This window comes from Equus caballus, chromosome 15, assembly GCF_041296265.1.
Source record: "Equus caballus isolate H_3958 breed thoroughbred chromosome 15, TB-T2T, whole genome shotgun sequence".
Taxonomy (NCBI): Eukaryota; Metazoa; Chordata; class Mammalia; order Perissodactyla; family Equidae; genus Equus; species Equus caballus.
In genome coordinates, this window is record NC_091698.1 from 23915190 (window position 1) to 23937281 (window position 22092).

At 50.1% G+C, this 22092-nt stretch overlaps 1 protein-coding gene across 9 annotated transcripts in view; it reads right to left on the reverse strand.

The window, feature by feature from the left end:
* The window catches only part of NPAS2 (neuronal PAS domain protein 2), a 159139-nt gene that overhangs the window by 11485 nt on the left and 125562 nt on the right, over window positions 1–22092 (reverse strand). For all 9 annotated transcript variants that reach the window (XM_023618548.2, XM_005599789.4, XM_023618546.2 and 6 more), the window contains exons 8-16: window positions 17636–17754; window positions 16867–16949; window positions 15996–16102; window positions 13833–13980; window positions 11652–11736; window positions 8806–8947; window positions 8150–8259; window positions 5656–5745; window positions 2118–2264 (exon numbers count right to left, since the gene is read on the reverse strand). In XM_023618548.2, the coding sequence (XP_023474316.1) occupies window positions 2118–2264; window positions 5656–5745; window positions 8150–8259; window positions 8806–8947; window positions 11652–11736; window positions 13833–13980; window positions 15996–16102; window positions 16867–16949; window positions 17636–17754 (1031 nt within the window). The remainder of the gene's footprint in view (window positions 1–2117; window positions 2265–5655; window positions 5746–8149; window positions 8260–8805; window positions 8948–11651; window positions 11737–13832; window positions 13981–15995; window positions 16103–16866; window positions 16950–17635; window positions 17755–22092) is intronic.

Here is a 22092-nt window from a genome sequence, read left to right on the forward strand (position 1 = left end):
TCCTACCCTCACATGTGGTTTTTCCTTATTCTTATCTGCTTACTTTTACAAATACTTCTTATTACAGAGTATTTTAGAAATACACAAAGCATTGTCTAATGAAACCCCATATAGCATTATAAGGCTTCAACAATTATCAACGTTTTGCCATTCTTTTTAATCTACCCCCCCTCCTTTTTGGAAGAGTGGAGTAATTTTTACTTGCTTATTTTTTATGCTTGAATCATGTAGTTTTTAAAACAAATATCACATTTTGGAACATATTTCTTTAAATCTTTAAAATTGCAAAAGTACAGGGAGGCAGACGGCTTGAGGAAATGTTCTCTGGTTTGACTATCTGTGGATTTCCATGTTCTTTGGAAAATTCCACTGCAAAGATAAGGTCACAGCAATGACAACAGGGAAGGAGCACGCTGGACGGTCTGAGGGCTGTTTCCCAGTCAGCCTCCCAGCACTCGGGTGCTCTCGGGCACGCGTGCTTGGCGGGGGGGGGGGGGGGGCCGTCACCAAATGCACTGGTCACGAGGAGGACAAATCAGGATGCTTCATAATAAGGAGTGGAGGAGAGAACCTCGCGTGGCCCGTTACTTGAGAATTCAGCCTTAACGTTGAAAAGACAGGAAATAGAGAAGTCCGGGCCCTGAGGAAGAGGCTCCTACGCCTATCTTGCGTTCAGCAGTTTCTGGCTCAATTTCCCCCTTCCTGTTAGTATAAAAATTCCATTCAAGTAATTGGAGTCAGGCAAGTTCTACCAGTCGCGCCCTGCATCAGTGGGGACATTTTCCAGCTGGGAATGAATAAGTAAAAAGCGGCTTCGACACCGCGATGACTCCGTTTCTTTTCATGTAAACGCTGCTGCAGCCTCCTACCTGGTCCATTTCGGGGCGTCGCGCCGCCTGGGCCTGGACACGCGCACGCAGGCCTGGGGCAGCGGGCGGCAGTGTGTCCTCGCTGGGCCCCGGCCTCTCTAAGTCAGGAGCCAGCCAGCCCTGGCCCGAGAGGGCCGTGCAGGGCCACTGAGCGTCTGGCAAGCCCCCAGGAGCGCCTCTGGGGAGCCCAGGGAGGCAGGAGGGGCGTCCGCAGCACCTCCCGTGGCACGACCGCTCAGCACCATCATGCGTTCATCTCAGCGCACGGAGCACGGCGCCCGCAAGGGGCCTGCCCCTCGGCCGTGTCACTGCGCTTCAGGAGCTGGGGGTCCAGTGCAGGGTCCGTGAGGACAGGGAGGGGGAAGGCGCAGGGACAGCATGCCAGCCATTTTCCCCAGGGGGCTCTTCTGCTTCCTTCTGTCTCTCTTAAGGGGGTGCAAAGGCTTAGAGCTCTCAGGGCAGACTGCGAGGGCAGCCAGAATGACATTTACAATTAAAGGCTGGGTCAAAAGAATGCACTTTGGAAGAAAAATAGTCCTAGACTCATGATGCAAGTGGTAAAAACTTGGTAAAAATAACTTGTTCTGGAAAGAGATCAAATATATAAACTTTTTCCTACCAAAAGAATCTCTCAAAAGGATTCAAAGAAGTGACATCTGGGGGTCATAGTTCAAAGCTGCTCCTGTCAGAGCCTGCCAGGCACCCCAACTGGCATGAAGGGTGCTGACCTCTAGGCCCCAGCTCCCTCTGCTGTCGCCCTGGGGGCAGGGTGCAGAGAGCATCGTTTCCAGCGTCTCCCTCCACTCCTGTTTTGGGTGAGAGGACACACAGAGCAGAGCTGCTTCCACTCTCCTCTGTCAGCAGCCTGGGCTGGGGGCTGCGAGAGCAAAGTTACAGAGGTGCGGGGGGTGTTTATCACTTCAAAGGATGGAGGCCAGCAGCAGGCAGGGGGTAGAGCACTAAACCCACAAATGAAGATGCGGATGATGCAGCCTAACAGAGTGAGGGGTGAGTGGAGATGATGTCCTGGGCATTTCACGTTTGGCCTGGAGTTGGGGTGAAGGAGGCGGGATTCGTCTTGTTCTTGGTCTGCGGAAGTTTCCACAGGCTTAGCAAGCAGGGCCCATTCAGGCAGCGCAGAGGGACTCTGGAGGGGGTCCTGCCTGCCCCGAAGGGTGGATAAGGGCACCTCACAGAGCGGCGGGCAGGACAGCACCACGGGCCCACGGGCCCAGGGAGGGGCCTCACCTGGACGTTGGAGTCCTGGACCAGGCACAGCTGCTCCTGGATCTTGTGGAGCTCCTCCTGCTGCCACCGGATGTTGGCCTGCAGGATCCGTGTGCGCTGCTCCAGCTGGTCTTTGATGGTCTGGAACATGCTGAACTGTGCCGAGAACTTCAAGGTGGAGACAAAAAACATAACCAGATGAAAGAGTTATTTCAGCCTTGCAGACAGATGTTGCTGCTCTTCTGAGCGGCCCTGCCCGCTTTCATTTCCCGTCCCTTATCCACCTTTGTCAGCATCCCTAATGAGTGACCCACCGCTGGGGAGCTCGGCGGTGAGCAGGGGCTGTGGATGAGGGCTGGGCGTCCCAGGGTCCCCATGTGAGCTCTCCTCAGGCCCACGGGAGTCTGCAGGTCTAATGTACTGCACTGTAGTCTGGGAGGCCACAGAATGGAGACATGAGTTTGTAAGCAGTACTTACAAACTGAGATTCCAAATTCGGACAGAGGACAAGTGGTTTTGGAGATGAATGTCAAAAGCAAGGTGTCAGAGAGCCCCTCCCCCTTTTTTCTCATCTAGGGCATGAGCGTTGGCATGTGACAGCTCCACAGGCATTTTTGGGTCCTGTCTGTCTCCTAAATCCAGACCTGGCAAGCAAGGCCCTTCTGTAACGGCTCACAAAAGCTTGAATTTGATGGCACGTTGCACAGGAGCCCTGCTCTCCCAACCTGTGGTCTGGGGCATGGAGGCCTCACCACCCTCCCTCGCTTCCCCTGGCTCACTTGTCCCTACGGGCTTCTTGGAAATCCATTCAAAGAAACAACTAAGGAGAAGAACGATATAATCACCTAACATTTCCCATGATGGTAACCCTGGCAGAGCGTTACCTTGTAAGAGGGACACTGATGATAATTGTTTTGTGCAAGAGCGCCGTGTCTCCCCTTCCTTCCATCTCTTAATCCCTTCCTGGGCAGAATTGAGGAAGATCTTGCAGGTGACCTCTGCCCTGTGTCACCTGTCTACCTCGACACAAGGTCCTCTCCTTGCAGGAACACGTGAAGAGTGGGGGATCATGAGACCGGAGTGGGGCTGGCCCGCCCTGGGCTCTATGGGGCTCCCGAGGACTCCCATTTTTTGAGGAAAGTGAGTCTGCTGCACTGGGGCTTCTCTTCCTTCCTCCCCCCTCCTTCCCTTCCTTTTCTTTTTTATGATGACTTAACCTTCATTCCTTCGCTCTCTACCCCAACAGTCTCCTTAGTCGTTTCTTGCGCACTGCCTTTTGCAAACTACTCCAGAGTCTGCCTCTCTTCTCCACCCTTTAACCCCCCACAGATGGAAAAGCAAGGGGACCACGAGAGTTTAGAATACAGGTGGGATACACCAGAGGGCAGAATAACTGACGGCAGTTCTGGGAGCAGCAAAACAATAATGGGAAGAACCAGTAAGACTAATAATGGAAGGTGCTGCCCAGAGAAATCTCAATCAGAATGTAACTTGTCAAAGCACTCAGCTGGGATTCTGACAGGGAATTCGATTGAGAAAGAAAAACAAGCATATCAGGTATTAAATTTAAAAAACAAAACATAAAAGCTTCAGTGGTGGGTTCTGCAAAGTCAGGAAACCTTCAGGACTCTGCCTCCTGCATCCAGGAGACGACACTGGGTTGTCCGGCGGCTCCAAGGTGAACAGGGAAGGGCCGGCCGCCGGGTGGCCAGCAAGGCTCTTCCCAAGTGTTAGTTACTTCTATTATCATTCTCATTTTCTCCAGGCATTGCAGGACACACAGCATTAGTCTGCTGTTATATTGTTGATTGTGACCTTTAGGATAAAGAGATCTCCTCTAACTTAAGAGAATTTTAGAAACACAGTATAAAGGAAAACCACCAGTTACCCAGAGAAGCATTTCCCAGATTCTGGGTTTTCTTTTTTCCCCCTTTCCCTGACGAGGTGCTACACTGATCAGCTCAGCGAGGGGAAAGAGAGACCCTTGTAGGGCCTCATTGTGTCACATGGGGCAGGTAAGAAAGGCCAGCATTATGCAAGAGAGTCTTACAGACTACAGTTATAATTAAGTATAATATGCCTCAGACATTAAGAACTCTTGCTATTAATTAAAATGAGGTTCAATGAATGAAAAATTAGAATTCCCAAAGGGGCTTAATCACATTATGTATTATAGAACTTAGAAATTCTTTACTATGCAAGACCCAGAAGTTAAAGGAATTCTCATTTCCTGTGTCTTTGGTTTGAAAAATTTGCTAATTTCATACAAACGTGCCTTGAAAATTTGAAGAGAAAAAAGTTATTCCTTTTTTTTTTGGCTAATGAGGATGAATATAGACTATTTTAATTAGTTGACTCCAGATGAGTGGAGTCATCCTCACTCAAGCCTGACCCCATTAAGAAGCACGTGCTCACATTGTGTCTTTCCTACTCCAGGAGAACATTCGAGACCACTGCTAATGGGACATATGTTCTGAAAGAGTTTTCATCAGTGGTGACAGATTGGCACCAAGACAGAAGAAGTCCACATTTTGGGAAGAGTGGGGCCAGTGGCACATGTTGGTGAACTGCTGCCTGGGACCTCCTTACGGCCAGAGAGTGGGGCAAAGCAAATATTGCATAAAGGAATGGAGGTCAGAGCTCTGGCCTCAGCAGAGTGTGTGCCAGTCAGCTCAACTGCCCTACGCAACGGCAGACTGAATGGCCGAGGTTTCATTCAGCGTCTTGCCAGGTCTCAAGCATGGCAGACATTTCCAGAACTCACCACCTGGGTCAGCTCACACCTGGGTACCTCTTCCCTGCCGACCCTCCACCTCTCCATCTGGCAACCTCCTATTCATCCTTCCAGGCCCAGCTCAGGTGTCACCTCCTCCAGGAAGCCATGTTGGACTTCCCTAAACAGAGTATTTCTTACTGGTTCTATAAAAACATTTGGCCTGACATGGGGGTTTCTCTGTTTACATACCCGTCTCCCCTTGAGCTCTGAGCTATGAGCAAGAGCTATGTTACAAGCATCTTTGCATCCCTCATACTTGCTCACGGATTGACCCAAATAGTAACTCACTGTTGTTGAAACAAGGAAGGAATTAATCAGCAAAGCTCTGATCATTTTTTTTAAATGTGATATTTACAGTACTGGACTCGCAGCTTTTAGATCCTTGCAGTCTTCCTATGACATCTGGCCTAATTCAGACCCTTTCTAAAATATCATGGTCAACTTGGAGCCATAAAAAATGAGAGGAACACGGAAAAGTGGCAGAGAGATGAACAAAGCTTGTGAAAAGCATTGAGGAACAAGACACTGGAGAAAAGAACTGGGAGAATGTGTCTGGAGAAGACGAGACTGGAAGGAGAGGGCAGGTGTAGGGGCAAGTGCGTAGCTCGACATGCCCCACCCGCATGCTGGGAGAGTCATCCCCCATTCTGGGGCCTGGTTTGGTACCTAAGTGCCTGGTACACATCGGCTCCAACTTTACCCGCACACTCACAAGGACACCATGCGTTCTGTCTTGGGGAAATGCCTCTGCCAGGCTTCGCTTTCCCCGAGTCCCAGACTCACCTGTGCCATGGGGGCCGGGGGGGTCTGCAAAATGGTCTGAGGCAGGAGCTGCTGTGCGAGGTCACAGGACGATGGGGCAGGCAGGGGAGTCTGGGGAAGAGAGAGGGGCTTTGTTAATACACACAGCTTCTGGGATGTTACAGAGGGACAGGGGCGCTGTCTCTCAGTCGGCAGGGTTCTCTGGCTTAAAGGAGGCCCTTCTGCACCAGAGTGAAGGCCTGACTTCTAGACGGTATATGTTCCCCCGGATAAGGTGGGGTAGCAGGCTGCGCTGCTGCCCTTGCAGGGCATAGAGTCAGAGCTGACACATGGCTGGTGCAGGGTGTCCTTGAGCAAGGTCCTAAGCATCACTCAGGGGCCGTGATGCCTCCCTGCCACAGTGGCAAAGCTGGAGCTTGGCAGCTCTGCTCCACTCCTCTTCCCTTGCCTCCTGCTCTAGACTCCGATCTTGGTGGATTTGGTGATAAATTCTCAGCAGTGTCATCAGGCACTATGAATGGAGCTGTACCAATGACCAGTGTTGGCTCTGCATGTGGTCCTTATGCTTTCTGCTCAACCCTTACACAGATGGACAGACACGCCATGCAAGTCTCTATCCATCAACTCATCTAGGCAGTGAACACGAGTGCCATTTCGCCAGACTCTGCCTGGAATCTGTGAGATCCCTGGGAAGTCAGCTGAGTCACTGACCTTGTTTCCTGATCCCTTGGGTGGGCAGTGGGTCGGGGGGAGACAATGTGTAGAGACAAGAAATGAAACCCTCAGCTTCATTGGCTTTTTAGAGTGTTTTTTTTTTTTTTTTTAGATTGGCACCTGGGCTAACAACTGTTGCCAATCTTTTTTTTTTTCTGCTTTATCTCCCCAACCTCCCCCCTGCCCCGTACACAGTTGTATATCTTAGTTGCAGGGCCTTCTAGCTGTGGGATGTGGGATGCTGCCTCAACGTGGCCTGACGAGCGGTGCCATGTCCGCGCCGAGGATCGGAACCCTGGGCCGCTGCAGCAGAGCGCGTGAACTTAACGACTCGGCCATGGAGCCGGCCCCCTAGAGTTTTTAAAAGAAAACTAAGAGGATTCTTCTGAAGTTATTCCAAACTCGGCCCCCAGTCCCTAGGGACTATAAAAAGCAGCCAAAATGGGAAGTGTGACCCAGGACAACGTTGGGAGGAAATGACAACAGCAGACCTTGCTTTTAGTGAGAAATCCTGGGCACAGGGCTGAGCCAGAGACTGGTTTTGATCCTCCCAATTGTGTTCCCCTGCATGGCTGGGAGGAAACAGAACTGCAAGTTATACTGACAGCCAAGCATTGGGAGAACGGCGGGGCGGTCATAGCTTCCGAGGCTGTCTGAAGGCGGCCGGAGAGAAAGAAAGCAGTCTTTGTCATGTTCTATTTGAAAATAAAATGTCACCAAATTTTTCAAGCAGAGTGTGCATAACTTTCACGGTGACAGCAAGCAGGAAGGTGGCACATTCACTCCCATCTCCAAAATGTCAGCGAGGGGTCACATGAGGTATCTGGAGACCATCTGATGTGGCCCCTAAAGTTCTCAGACACTTCTCCCATCCAGAGGTGGAGGTCTATGTCCTCTCTGTGGGTGAGCTTGTGACTGCTTTGTCCAAGAGGTATGGCAGAGGTGATGTTGTGGGACTTCCAAGGCTAGCTCATAGAAAGCCACGCAGCTTCTGCCTGGCTCTCATGGAAGGCTCCCTCTCCAGACGTTTCCTCTCAGAACCCAGTCGCCTTGCCAGGAGAAGCCTGAGGCATGGAGAGGCCCATGCAAGTCACTGGTGGATGGTCTCAGTGGGGCCCAGCCTTCAGCAGGCCCAGCCTGGGTGCTGGCTATGTGAGCGCAGACACACCTGGCACATGGATCTCTCAGCTCTGGCTGGAGAGGCCCCTGAAACCAGGCAGCAGAGAGGAGTTGTCCCCACTGTGCCCTTTCTGAATTCCTGTCCCAGAATCCGTGAACATGAAGAATGATTGTTGCTTTATGCCGCTAAGTTGGGTGTGGTCTGTTACAAGGCAACAGAGAACGGAGTACCGTACATCAGTGATTCTGCACAAAGCTGGCCTCTTTCTAGGAGGCCACTCGTCCTTGACATTCTGGAGAGGTCTGGCACCTATCAGGGAAACCAAGCTTCTCAGATATTTTCACTGGAGTGAAATAGGATCCCAAATGGAAGGATCCTAGTCATGCACCCCAAGAGGCTCTGGGGCAGTGATCCCAGGTTTGAAGTTTTGAGCTTTACCTTTAAAACTCATTTGGATTTTGCATTCTATGGATATACATCCATGTTAATTTTGGAATAAAAAAGTTTCAAATTAGTTGCCAATTAAATCACATAGCCTCTCACCCGTGCCTTGCTGCCCCACAAGCTTAATCTAAGTAAAATTGGTCCTCCGGGGAGACGCAGCATCGTGTCCTATGGCCTTGCAGGCCCCTGCCACGCTGTAGCATACCCTGATTTGGGAGTTTGGGGTCACACACGTACCGGCATCGTGGCTGCCTGGCTGAGCCCCGGCACGGGGAGCTCTTGGGGCAGGGTGGCCGATCTTGGCAAAGCCGTGGAGGTGGCCTCTGCCATCAGCTTGCTGGGAGTGGCTGTAAGAAAATGACAAGTCACATTTCTGACTCACACACACTCAAGGGCTTTCTGATCAAAAGAGGGGAACGATGACCATGGTGTCCGTGAAACAAGGGCTTGGTTGGAATCTCTGATAATGGAAGTCCAGCATGAATGGAAGTGGTTTCAAGAGCCACAAAAATTCTGCCAGCCTCCAACTTTGCTGGGGAACAGGCAGACGACAGCAAACCATCCCCAAGCTTCATGTCCACCACTTGGTTCAACCACCTGCCTGATCACACGCTTTACCAGAGTTACCAAAACTTGGCCAAGTTATCTGGTCTGCGTGTCACCTGCTTAATGTCTGCTTCGTGTGGCAGTGGAGGAACCAGAGAGTGGAGAGGTGGAAGGCAGGAGGCCGGTGGGAAAGGAAGTGAAGAGTGTCAACAGGATGGCAACTTCTGCTTCGTAGGTACCAATGGCTGATTCTACTCAACCCTGGGCCTTTGTGGGACTCTATATCCCCCACCACCCTGGTCCTATGGGGTGCCCACCTATCTCCCCATCCATGGAATCACACTCACAGGTGGGTTCTGACATGGCCGTGTGCGAGGATTTGTGTGAACTTCTTGAGGACGCTGACGGCGAGTGACTGGCATTAAGGCCGGAGGTGCCCATGTCAAGTGCATTAAAGTGCTGCTGAGGCTCCAGGCTCGAGCCTTTGTCCTGAAACACACATACAAGGTCCACATTTCAGCATCGAGATGATGGGAATGAATCACACGACTTTAGTTCGCCTCTAAATATGTAGAAAAATGTGGAGGGTATTGAGAGAAATGCTGTAATCAAACAATCCAGGGGGACTATTTATGCATATGTGTAATCGAGACATCTTTGAGGCTTGTAGCTTATATGCAGTATTTGTTACACTTTCTCACCTTGTATTTTGATTTTTTAGATTTTCATAACTGACTTTGCATTTTATTTTTTCCTTAAAATTGTCACCTCACTGCCCAGAATCTTGACTTTCCCAGAAGAGGGGAAGAGGCCAGTTCTAGAAATAAGATTGCTGGTGGTACTGAATTGTTAACATGCCAATGAAACAAATGCCTGTGGACCCTTCTGGGCACTTCCCACGCTGTCTCCCCACCGCTCTGCCTCTACAGCCTCAGGGCCCCGGGGTGAGAACAGGCAAAGGGCCAATGGTCTCCTAACTGGTCCTGGCTCCCAGGATGCCTCTGCTTCAGGTAAGTGTGATGAGACAGCAACAAACAACTGTGACTTTCCGACCTCGAGGAGCTATCTTTCCATCCTGCGTGGCTCAGGTGTCATAACTGTAGGAAGCGCATTAAAAATGATCATTTTTAAGCTAAAGAAGAAACATAACGATTACTGTTGCTCCCACCTAGTCTTAGGAGGATGGTGAAATTCCTGGCATCCACTGGGCTGCTTGGACAGGCTGTTTTATGTCCCATGGTCTGGTCTTAAACCCCTGGGTGTGAGTCTATGTGGCTCTTCTGTCTTTTTGAGTCACACTCCAGTGAGGGTGGACACTGTGTATGTGCCCAAGTAGGGCTGAAATGAGTGATATGTGACCTACAGGCCTTTGTGCAAACAGAATCATGAGATGTGCCTGCATTTGCTGTGCTAAATGTCACTTTTGGGACTCTGCTACTTAGTCACAATCTCCCCAAGATCGTACCCCTTAGAGTGGAATCCCCAGCCCACGGCCACTTGCAAATTGTGTGCTCCTGGTCAGCAGAGAAATAAGTACAGGAAGTGAGAGTAAGCACTGAGAAGCTTTTACAGCCATCAACATAGCCACACATCACATCCAAGTGTGGGAATCTGCCTTTTACAAAAGCATCAGTCAGCAACAGATTGGAAATTAAAAAACTAAATGGTCTATTACAATGATAGTTTGAAAAGCGTTGTCCTGGAGCTCTTACTTTAAAAAGGGCTTCTCAACCTGGCAGCCTGAGATTGTATCTGTGTGTTTATACATATGTGCATGTTTATGAGAAGTTCCACTGGGAACCAGGATTCCCAAAGGATCAAAAGCCTTAATAATGACCTTCCGACTGGACGATACACACAAGACATGTGTTTTTCAGCCATGATGTACGGTGTGTCTAACACCTGCTTATTAACAGCTTAACTTCGTCTCGGACATGATGCACGGTGTGTTATGTGACAGTGCTGGCTAATAAACACCTCCATAAACAATGACCAGTGTGACGTATCAGTATGCTGGTGATGACACACCTGTCACCACGCAGCACACCAGCAGGGGAGGCTCGGCAAAGACACTGACTGCTCTCTCATCTTTAAAGGTGATTTCTTCTTCCTCCCAACTCAGTCCTCAATGGACCAGAGATGCTTTTGTTGGACCATTGCTGCTGTGTCAGCCTCTGGCCAAAGACTCTGGATTCTAGGACACTGGGCAGCCTGGAACTTGAATTGTCTTTCATCAGTTCTAGGAGGCACTTTCCTGCCCTCATTTTGGGCAGGAAATTGGGATGTGTCCTTCAACTGGTGAAAAGAACTCCTTATTTCACAGATTGCCTGGCAGCGTTTTCTCTTTCTTAGTGGGGGATAAAATAATGGTGGGTTAGCTTTGATGAAATACAACACTGCCTCCCTGTCTTGCTTTCTCTCCCAACAGGCGCGTCTGCTTGAAGAATGACCTTTGAGGAACAGGGCTCTGGTCTACTTGCACATTTCCCTCTCGGTGTCTGACACACCAGGAGCAGAGGCAGGGGAAGCCTGGCCAGAGGGGCCCCGAGAGCTCAGGCTGGGGAGGGAAGGGGTGCGGGCTTTGTGAAGCGGAAGATCTCTCAGCAGGGGAGCTCCCTGACGCGCAGCCAGCTCCAACATGGCTGTTCACTAAGACTCCAGACACAGAAATGGAAAGTGCACCGTGGAGGGTGTGTGACACGGAGGGCGTGCGAGGGGCACTCTACTCGGGAGATGCCCGCGTCCTGGAGGCAGAACACCAGCACGTAGGCTGAGGGAAGACAGGGGCCCCAGAATTACTCCACGCCTCAGTGGGACGATGGAATACCCCGAGCCTTTTATCTGTGGGGGAGATACAAAGCGGACTTATTGTCGCCATTCCCGTGAGGTCAGAAAGTTGCCAACCATGCTTTGAGTCCAAAGGTGGTTTCTGCGAGTTCTCACCCTCCGGGCCCTTGTATGTTAGCTACGTTCTCTGTGTCCTCTGGGCATCCTCTGAAAGATGGACAAGGACGCTAACAGTGCCCGCCTCACAGAATGTCCCGAGAATGTGCAAATACCTGAGAACCACATGGAATAGTCCTCGGAACAGAGCAGGAGCTCGATAAATACGATCTGCTGTTTTTATTATAACATCTCATGGAAGGTTCTGCATAGCCACTTTGCCTGTATCCATCTGGCGGGATCAGCATACCTTTAGCACTGCAGGGTGGGCGGCCTCGGATGGCGGGTCTTCCAAAGCCAGCTCCTGCCTCCTTTCCACCCGGACATCCGCGTAACTGATCAGGAAATCAAGAGACCACAGCTGGAGGCGGGACATTCCAGATGACAGCAGCAAAGAGGGCTCATATGACACATCGGTACCCCTCCCAGGATAGTCACCACGGAGTCCTGGTACTTGTTTGGGGAAGCGGTTTCATTCTGTGCCTGAATTCCACTGGAGTGACTTCTAATGTGACATTCAGAATATTTTCCTTTCCAGGATGTTTTTATTCCCTTCTACTTTACTTACCTTTTTTCCCTCCGAAACCTCCAAAAACGATTGTCTTTAGAAACGTTTTCATCTACAGGAAAAGCCTCAGCCTTCAAATAATTAGAAGCCTTTCTTAAAAGCGACTCAGTCTGGACTGTGCGTATGGGAAGTGACACATAACTTTTTTAGTAATTACAAACTTCAGAGAGTTTTCTCTCAAACAGACCTAGACCCAGACCCAGACCTCTGATCAGTCTATGGAGCCACTTTTTAAATAGCGTGGGTAATCAATTCAATGTGGTGGTGGCCAAAGTGACCCAGGTATGGCTTTGCCTCGAGTGTGCACGTGCAGGCTGGGCGAGGGGGCTTGGGAGTGACGGTGGCTCTTGTGCCTCCAGAATGGTTCTTGTCTAATTAGTTCCCTCCCTACTTCCTTTGAGAGTTTCTTTCTAAGACCTGGGAGGTGGAGGATGGAGAGGAAGAGCAGGGTCAAGCAGAGTCTGAAGAACAAGGTGTTGATAATGTCCAGCCTTCCCTGGGGGCAAAGGGACCCTCTGGCAAAGGCCCAGGCTGGGTGGCAGTGGGTGGGACTGACCATGGAATCGGAAACCACTGGCTGCTGAAGTGCCCAAGGGTGGGCTAGGAAGCCAAGATCCAGTCCCTGAGGGTGGCCACGAATGTGATGATCAGGGTCACTGGCCAAGAAAGACTAGCACTTCTCATCTGTCCTCTCTCCCCACTTACTAAAGAAGAGGGACTGACTTTTTGACTATATATATGCATGTGTGTGTGCGCATGGATGTATATATGGTATCTACCCATTTATCTATCTGTCTACCCACCTACCTACCTATCTACTCTCTATCATCTCTCTCTCATATATACATATAAAATGCAGATGTATGTATAGTATCTATATGTATGTACACGTATCCATCTGTCTATTTATCATCTATCTGTTATATGTACTGTCATGCATCACTCGACCATGGGGACACATTCTGCGAAATGCATCATTAGGTGATTTCGTCACAGTACGTCATAGAGTGCACTTACACAAACCTAGATGGTATAGCCTACTACACACCTAGGCTGTATGGTACTAATCTTATGGGACCACCATCGTATATGGGGTCTGTCATTGACTGAAATGTCGTTATGCAGCGCATGACAGTATATATAACAAGTAGTCCTTCTAACCTTTCTTTCTTTGCTCTCCTCAAATGCTCTTCTCTAGACCAGTTTAAAACGGACTTATGTTCTTAAAATTTCTGTAGTCAGGGCAAAAAAATGAATGACATTTCTGCTTTACCTTTGGGAACTGTGACCCCACAAAGGCTGCATCTATGAAATGCTGGCTATGCTGTCTCCCTTGGAAGCACAGCTCACCCACATGGGGCTGACGGCTCCCTGAGGCCACCAGGACCCTCCAAGAGCCCTTTTCCACCGGCAGCCTGGCTCTGTTCCCAACACTGCCTCAGTTGGCAGCAGGGGTTTTTAAAGCATAAAAAATAAAGGGGACTATGTCTTTGAGTTACTTAGAGGAAAATTTTAATTTTCTTCTCAAAACAGCAACAAGGGAAGGCTGGGGATGGATAGAGATGAGGGGAAAATATGTAAGTAGGTCAGTGAAGCAGTAACTCGCTAAGTCATAGCCTGGCAGCCTGAGAGCTCCGGAGGCGTTCCGGGGCCCGACCGAGTGCTCGGAGGAAGCGAGCCCGGGAGAGCAGAGCTGGCTGAGCACCTGGGAGGGAACTGAGCTCTGCTGAGGATTCTGTCAACTGCAGAGGACGGCCCGGGCCAGCTCAGGAACTCCAGCCCGGGGCCTGCTCCTCAGAGACGAGGACGACCAGATGGCTGCGCCCTGACCGGGCCTCGCCTGCATACCCGCCCCAGCCGTACCTGACGACCGAGTGCGTGCACACGATGAACTCGGGCTTGGAGTTCCACTGGTGGTAGGTGATGTAGTAGTGCGTCTGCAGCCAAATCCACTGCTGGCCTTTGGTCAGAAACCGGTAGCAGCACGACTTCCCTTTGCCAAACTGCATCACTGTTGGTGGAAAATGGAGTCTGCGTGGAACGAATGTTAACACGAAATGACCTCTTCCCCAAAACTCATTGTTAAAAATACAAGCTCTCAAAAAGACAACGCCGAACAGCGGCGCTGTATTTTAAGTGACTATCACGATAACGGTAAGCGACAATGAATTCTTAAACAATGGAAGCGCCATCCACACGCTTTCCCAAGTGCTCACAAGCTCAAGAGACCCTCAGACAAGGGCAGATGCAGACAAAGTCTCAAACTGGAGGTCTGATTCAAGAGAGGCCCGGGTTTTCCTGGTGCGCATCTGCCTGTGGCAGGCGGAGCTGTCTCTGGAGCCGCGGGAGCTGAGCACGGGAGACACTCCAGACCCCCGGAACAGACCTGGCAGCCCAGCTCTGGAGGGATCTGCGGCTGTCAGTCAGCACTGCATCCCCAGTCTGCACGCTTCCGAGAGAGAGTCGGCTACAGGTGCTTTCCACCTGGGCCCCGCGGCTGCAGGGCTGCCCGCAGCCCCCAGGGTTATGTCTGAGAGGGCTGCTCTGGGGGTGTCCAGGACAGACTGCATGCTGTTGGTTTATTATCCTGTGCAAGGCAGGAAGCTGGACCGTGGGGCCAAGGAAGGAGAACAATTTGGGTTTTATTGCCTCATTGCCTGGAATTTAGTACCTCTTTATGCAAATATTAGGAGAAATCATAACTAAGAAACCAAAGCTACAAAAAGAGCCACTGTCTTTTCTCTCCAAAGAGGAGAGAAGCCCAGTGAATAAGGGCGTGGGCTCGACAGAGCGAGAACGTCTCGCCCGAGCCACAGGCAGGCCCTTCAGACGTGAAGGGGATTCTACAAGCAGGACGCTGTTCTCTGTTAGAAGAGCCAGAAGGAAGCAGCACTGGCTCGAAGGAGCCGTGCTGCTCAGATTGTCCCGGGCCCGCGAATCCCTTGGGGGTCTTGTTATGGTGGACGTTCTGACTCTGCAGGCCTGCGCAGGAGCCTGAGAGTCTGTGGGTCCAGCAGACTCCTTGTGACGTCCATGCTGCCGCTGGACAACCACACTTTGAGGAGCAAGGGGTTCAAGTTTTAAAGATTAGCCTTCAATTCTAACAGCGGATCCTGATGGCACTCAAGCCTGTTCTTTTGTCCACAAGAAGAGCAGAGAAGAGAAGGTTATAATGGGTACTACAGACAGACAGGGTACCCATCAGAGACAGCGTTGGTGGTCAGTCCCGGATGAGGCGCCACAGGTCACTATTACTACAAATGTTCCTGGTCAAAGCTGGAACTTGGCCCCGAATATATGGCTCTGAGTGGTTAATTCTTGACTCCTCCTGCTAGGTGAGACAGCAGGTATGCTTGCAGATCCCCCGTCCCCACACCATGAGTCCTGCCTCCTGTAACTTTGCTGGCTTGTTCCCCTCTTCTGCGGCAACAGCCTTCCCTGACCCCCTCCCCCAGCTGGGTGAGGGACCCTCCTCTGAGTCCCCCAATATCCCATGTACGTCCCCTTCTATGCACTGAGAACATCTTATAAAGTCGCCTATGTCTGCTTTTCCATCAGACCTTGCTCCTGCAGGGCGGCAAGGAGATTCTGATCATCTCTCCGTCCCGGGCCCAGCTCAGATCTGGCTGTAGTTTGTGACCAGTACATGTTTGCTGACTAAAGAACAGTTACGTGAATGCAGTATTTTGTCTTTGAAATGTATTGCATAACTTAAAAAAAAATGACCAGCATCACCTTAGTTTTCTCAAGTAAGATGAAATAGGCTGCATAGCTGAGGGATACTAGGATGGCGTTGGGGGGTGGGGGTAGGCAGGACAAGGTCAATGACAGCTGAAAACACAACATGGGGGTGATCCAGACAAGGACCTCCACCACACTCCTTGGTCATTTAGAGAAGACAAAGTCCTCTGCCTCAGAGAGAAACCAAGACATAAGCAGACTTCCAGGGCCAAGCATCTGGCTGTCACGGCTCCGTGGAGACAGCAGGAGGCCCTTGGGTGCTGGGGCTGGGTGTGTGGTACTCACAGTGCTGGTGGCACCTGGCCAGGAGCTCCAGATCATCGATGTGGTAGTAGTCATAGCCCGAGGTTCCCAGAACTTCAAAAGGCAGGTATCCTATGATGGGTGGGGCTCTGAAAGGACAACGGGGACCGTTCATTGGGGAGGAAGGACATGGCAGGACTCACCATGGTGGCTGTGCCTCAAGGCGGAGGGTACAGTTACATGTTTAATGACCAATGCGGAGGCCTCATTTCTCAAGAACAAGGGCAGGAAAATAATTTTGCAATGGTCAAAACCGGAGAGGCCGTGTTTTCCAAAGTGCTCAAATTTTTTGGCACTTAGATATTCTGTTCCCCTGGCATAACCTGGCCCAAGTAACAATAAACTTTATCACTACTGAGTAATTAAAAACATCTTGAGACTGGGTCAGCCCAACCCCAAAGTGTAATAAGAAATTACAGGGTGAGGAGAGATTTCTAGTTCCTAAACCGTGAAAAATGTTACAGAAGAAAAAAAAAAAAAAAGAAGATTGCACCAAAGGGACAAAAAGGTGTTGAAAGAAAGAGGATGAGAAGTTTCCCTGATGTCAGCTCCTGCCTTAAAGGGAGCTGGAGAGGGTCTTGAGCGCGGTGGGGGGGTATTCCAAAGATGTCCCCGGCTGCGGCATCTGGCTCTCCTGAGATGGTCTGACGCAAACAGAATGTACCCACAGAAGGGGCGAATGCAGCGGAAGGGAAGGCACCTCACCCTTGGCTGGGAACCCCTTTTCCTCCCGCCAGAAAGTCCTTCTCCTTGAAGGGACCTGGCTCAACTTTTCTCTCCCAAGGAGAGCAGGGCTCATGCAAACAAACAGTTGAAAAGGACCCAACCCAAATATGTTTTTCTTTTCACAAACCTGTGATCCAGAAATAAAAATTTCCATTCCAAGCTATGCCTTGAAGTGAATTCCTCCAAAGGTTCGTCAACTATGCACATTTCCTGTATTAGAAGGGAAAAAAATGTTGCTTGGAGTGCCAGATGCTCACCCTCGCTATGTTCAAGAATGCATGGTGGGTACCAGAAGCTAAAATCATTCAGAGCAAGTCTCCAAGCTGTGTTGGCCTGAAACTCATCATCTGTAGCTAATTTCGGTATTAGCTGATACTAAATTTATTTCACAAGCTGGGGAAAAATACCTAGGAGCCAAAATGTCACACCACTCCCTTCCCATTATCTAGAAGTGTGGTAAACATGTGGAAAATGGCTTTTCCTCTGAATCTGAGTTACTAATTTAACTCAATATTCATGCCATAGATGTTAAAGCAATCACAGACGAGAGAACACAGACAAACCGTCAGTTTTGACACTCAGTTCTCCCCTATGCCTGCCCTGAGTGGTATCAGTGTTGGTGTGAACAGTAGGAAAGTTTACAGAGTTACAAAAGAGCGTGTCTGCAGGCCGAACAGCAGTTGATGCTGCCTGCAAACAAAACAGCTCGCAGGAGCTGGAGTCGGGGGAAAGGGCCTGTGGGCTGACATAGGTACAGAAACCAGACGTTTTAAATCTTCTAAGTCAGTGACAACTCCATTGTGGTTTTATTCTTTCCCATGAAGACAATTAACTAACTGTAATTAAATGTGACTCAATCGTCAAGGTTCTGCATGAGTTCTCTCCCAGGTACTTGCCTTTAAGAACTGTGGTGTTGCCAGACGAACGGTAGCGATGAAGCAGACCTCCTTTCCTAGGGGCACCCTGCAAGGCCTCGAGAGGGTGCTGTCAAAGCCGTTACACACGGGGCTGGGCGCTGGGGCGGGAGGGGGGAGACACAGGTTAGCCCCATATGGTGCAGCAGCAAACCCCTACCCGGCAGTACTGTAAGCCAGCACCGGGCTCAGGGCTTTGTATATATTAACTCATTTCATTCTGACAACAGGTCGATGAGGTCAGTGCTACTGTGATCCCCATTGCACAGATGAGGAAACTGAGGCACAGACGGGTGAAATAACTTGTATGAGGCCAAACAGAGCAGGCATTCGAGGCCAGGCTCGTAACCAACACACTCCTCTGCCTCTCACTTCCACTAGTCCTACAGCCACTGAGACTACTGTGCTGGGAAAAATATTCTGCAAAATGAGAAGACAGACTCCTTCTGCAGGAAGGGCCTGGACACTCCCTTCTGCCAGTGTTTCCAGGGTGAGTTCCACAGTCAGACGGTGCCTCTGATGCCGCCGGGCCCAGGGAAGGCAGCGGTGTCTTGGCCCACGTGGATCCCCCTCCCATCCCTGGCCCTGGCGGCGCTCACATGGGCTTCCAGGGCTTCTGCCCCGAAACTCGCCCTTGAGAGCTGACTGATGATGGGCTTGGCGGGGACCACTGAGGAGACGACCTCAGCATTCAGGGTGATCCCCAGAGGTACACAGTCCATAGCCAAACTTGCCAGTTCTGTAGCGCTGCACAGGTGGCAAAGTCTGTTCATCTGTGTTTTATTTATTCTCACTAGTCTGGGAAGGCATGACTGTCCTCATTCAGATGAGGAAAACGGAGGCCCAGAAAGGCTAGATAGGTTAACTGAGGCCACTCAGAGAAGAGACGATGGAGCAGGGACTCTTCTCAGGTCTCCTGACTCCACGTCCAGGGTTCCATCAGGGCGGAGAAGGGACTGTTCTAGCCCCATGCCCAGCACGGTGCTGAGACCCGGCCCCAGACGCCTCTGGGGAGCTCCCACTTGGCGTCGGCAGCACTCTTCCTGGGAGCCAGACCTCCCTTGGGGTGGCTGTGAGAACTGCTTTACCTCTGGGCCGGAGAACAATTCTGCTAGTTTAGGTGGAGTTTGCTGGATGGGAAAAAGAACTCTGCTAAATATGAGAAAAGTCAGCTTCACGTACACGGAATTCTCAAACCCGGCTACACACCAGATTCCTCGGCACCTTTGACAGGGCTGCCTAGGCCCCATCCCCATCCCAGATCAGTGAATTCCCAAACTCTGGGGCTGAAGCCCAGGCACTGGCACTTTTAAAAACGCCCCAGATTTACGAACATGCAGACATTGTTGAGGATCACTATGCTAGCTAATCTGTACTACCTCTTTCTTTTTAAAATGTAATCGATTATATCCTGCACATTTCTGAACTTGTAAATTAAAATATGGTTATGTTTTCCAATTTGAGAACATGTAAAGCATCAGAAAACTAAATGCATTCTCAAGTGAAATCTGCAAGACTTTCTTTGGATTTTAGCTTTCCACTAAGTTTTTGTTTTATATGTTTCTAGGTTTCTAAGTGATTCTATAATGTGTTCTTCCATCCATTAACATGAATAAATTCATTTTAAAACATATACTTTGACTGTATCCACATAAATACTAAATGTTTCCAGACATGAATATAAAGTGGGTAAAATAAAAAATAGTGGTCCTAGAGAGTTTGTGGCCAGCCCTGGGGGTCTAGAGGTAAAGATTCGGTGCTCTCACTCCGGTGGCCTGGGTTCGTTTCCTGGTCAGGGAACCACACCACCCATCTGTGGGTTGTCACACTGTGGTGGCTGCACGATGCTGTGATGCTGAAAGCTGTGCCACCGGGATTTCAAATACCAACAGGATCACCCATGGTGGACAGGTTTCAGTGGAGCTTCCAGACTAGGAAGAAGGACCTGGCCACCCACTTCCAAAAAAATTTGGCCACGAAAACCCTGTGAACAGCAGCGGAGATTGTCTGATGCAGCGCCAGAAGGGGAGAGGATGGCACACAGGACTGAGCAGGGTTCCGCTCTGCTGTCCACAGGGTCGCCGGGAGTCAGAATCAGCCTGACAGCACTAACAGCAACAAAGAGAGTTCACATCCGTCATTAGCTGGCTTCGATCACTGCAGATTAACTTTAGGGTGAGCCAAGGAACTTGTCAAGGGAAACGAAAACAATTCCACACAAGGGAAGGGTCCGCGGATGTGAACATCTGCATAATTAAAAAAAGACATTAAAAAATTTCCCAGATGTGAAATATCCTCTCTGCTTGAATCTAAGAGACATCACCTGCCAGAGAACCACCTAATAAAATTCTGCTTGCTCTTCCACGATATCGAGACCTTCCACGCAAACTTCCGAGGACTTCCCAGGAACTAAAGAGAACGTCCCTGTGATCTGTCTCTGAACCATGAGCCTTGTGTGCATGATGCTTTAGGCTGCTCAGCTCATTCACTCTGTTGGGCGGGGGTGGGGGATGGATGACAGAAGGAGTGTGGAGCAGGGCAAACGCCAGCCCCCGACAGCTTACAGGGGCAGAGACTCAGACACAGAAATTAAGTAGATGTTTACTGTTGACTGACTGCCTCCCAACGTGGTTTTATCAGTCTGTTTATAACTTCTAGGGCTTTAAAGATGAAATGCACCCCACAAGGGAAATTTCATTATTGCGTACAGCCTGCGCTTGATAAGCTAGACACTTTACAGAGGGGCCCAGAACGAGCTAAAGCTTCTAAACAAGCTTTCCCCCTAAAAACCTTAAGCGGCTGAGGGCTTGATCAAAGGTGATAGTCAATCAAGAGTGAAAGTCTTAACAGAGGCCACGGGGAAAACCTCGGGGAAAACCAAGGGGAAGAAGAAACTTTAAACATTTTGCCAGTTGCATTTGAAATGACTTTTACTCACAGCCTGAGCCTTCTCGCATGGTCTAGAGAGTGAACACATGAGCAAACTGCTCCCTGGGACTTCACAGTAATATTTAGCACTTGGAATAACTTCTCCGGCACTTCTTATCCCAAGGTAGTTTAAGAACATTAATTAAGGATTTAATTAGTTGTTTCATTTTAAGTAATAGAAAAAAATATATCTAATTACAACTGGCTTCCCGAGCCTCTCAGGAGGATGAATCACTCAGTGCAGGCGCAGCCCCGTTTTCTCGGATGTCTGACACTTTCAGACTGGTCTTCCCCTCCGCCACTTCAAAACACACGCACACACGGCACTCGGGATATAGACAAAAGTGATTATTGCTTGCTCCACTTTGTCCCCTAGAGTCATATTACTCAAAATTGATCTTACTCTTGCTCAAAGCTAAAGAGAGAGCTTTCCCCACAAGGGCTGGGTCGACTTCTCTCTGTCTCCAGCTCTGGACAGGTGTCTCGCACACAGCAGGTGCTCAGCATCTGTTTATTGAATGACTCTCTCACGAGATGACCTTCCATCCCACACCTAACCACAGTTTATGGCCCAGTTTGGGAACTGACCATCTGATCCTTGCCAGCAACTAGTGCACAGATGTTGAGATGCCGAGATGCCTTCCCCTCCGCAGCCCGGATGGGTGCTGCTGGTGGCAGGCTCGCTGGGGAGGGTGCCCTCGGAGCACGGTTCTGGGTTCCACTGGCACTCGGGCTAGCTCACTGCCCTACTGATGCATTAACACTGTCAGAAGGATGCCTGGGCAAGACCTGCGGCAAATCAGCACGCAGCACCCACCTCTCCGTGGAAAACAGCAGAAGTGCCCCTTGTGGGCCTCATGCTTGGAAAGACGCAGGATGGTGATCAATTTTGGGTCTTCCTATTAAAAGGGTCCACGGGGTCATCAAGTCCCCTTTGCTGCTGAATCTTTCAGCATAGTCTCTAATTTCAGAGACCCTGAAAGAACTTTGCCTTGGGCTAGCGTTCTTGGGGTTCCAAAAACAAGAGAGCCCAAGGTTCTGCAGGGAATATGGACGACTAATGTCCATCTCACTTGGCACCTGGAGTTGGCTTCCAGGTCTTTCTGATGACAAAGGTGAACTCCCGAATCAGTCAAGACAAGGAGATCAGGATGATTGTAGGGGCAGGGAGATCTCAGGTGGCGTGAGAATGTGTTTTCAAAGGGAAGAGTGAGGATGGTGATGATGAACACAAGCCAAGGGGAAAAGAGCAGAAAGAAATGGAGAGAGATGCACCGACTCGCTCCTGCTCAGTCATGCTCAGTCATCAGGGTGAAACAATTAAGTATTCTGATGAGAGATGGCCTGCTTATGATAAATTAGCTGCAAGAGCTGTAGGGAGAGGCATTAATAGTCCACAAGGAGAGTGAGAAATAGCTTTCTCAGCACTTCTTGGGACAAGTGAAAACAAAGCCGATAGGTGTCTGGGAAGACGGGAAACCATCAGCAGGGAGTCTGCTGAAGGAAGAAGA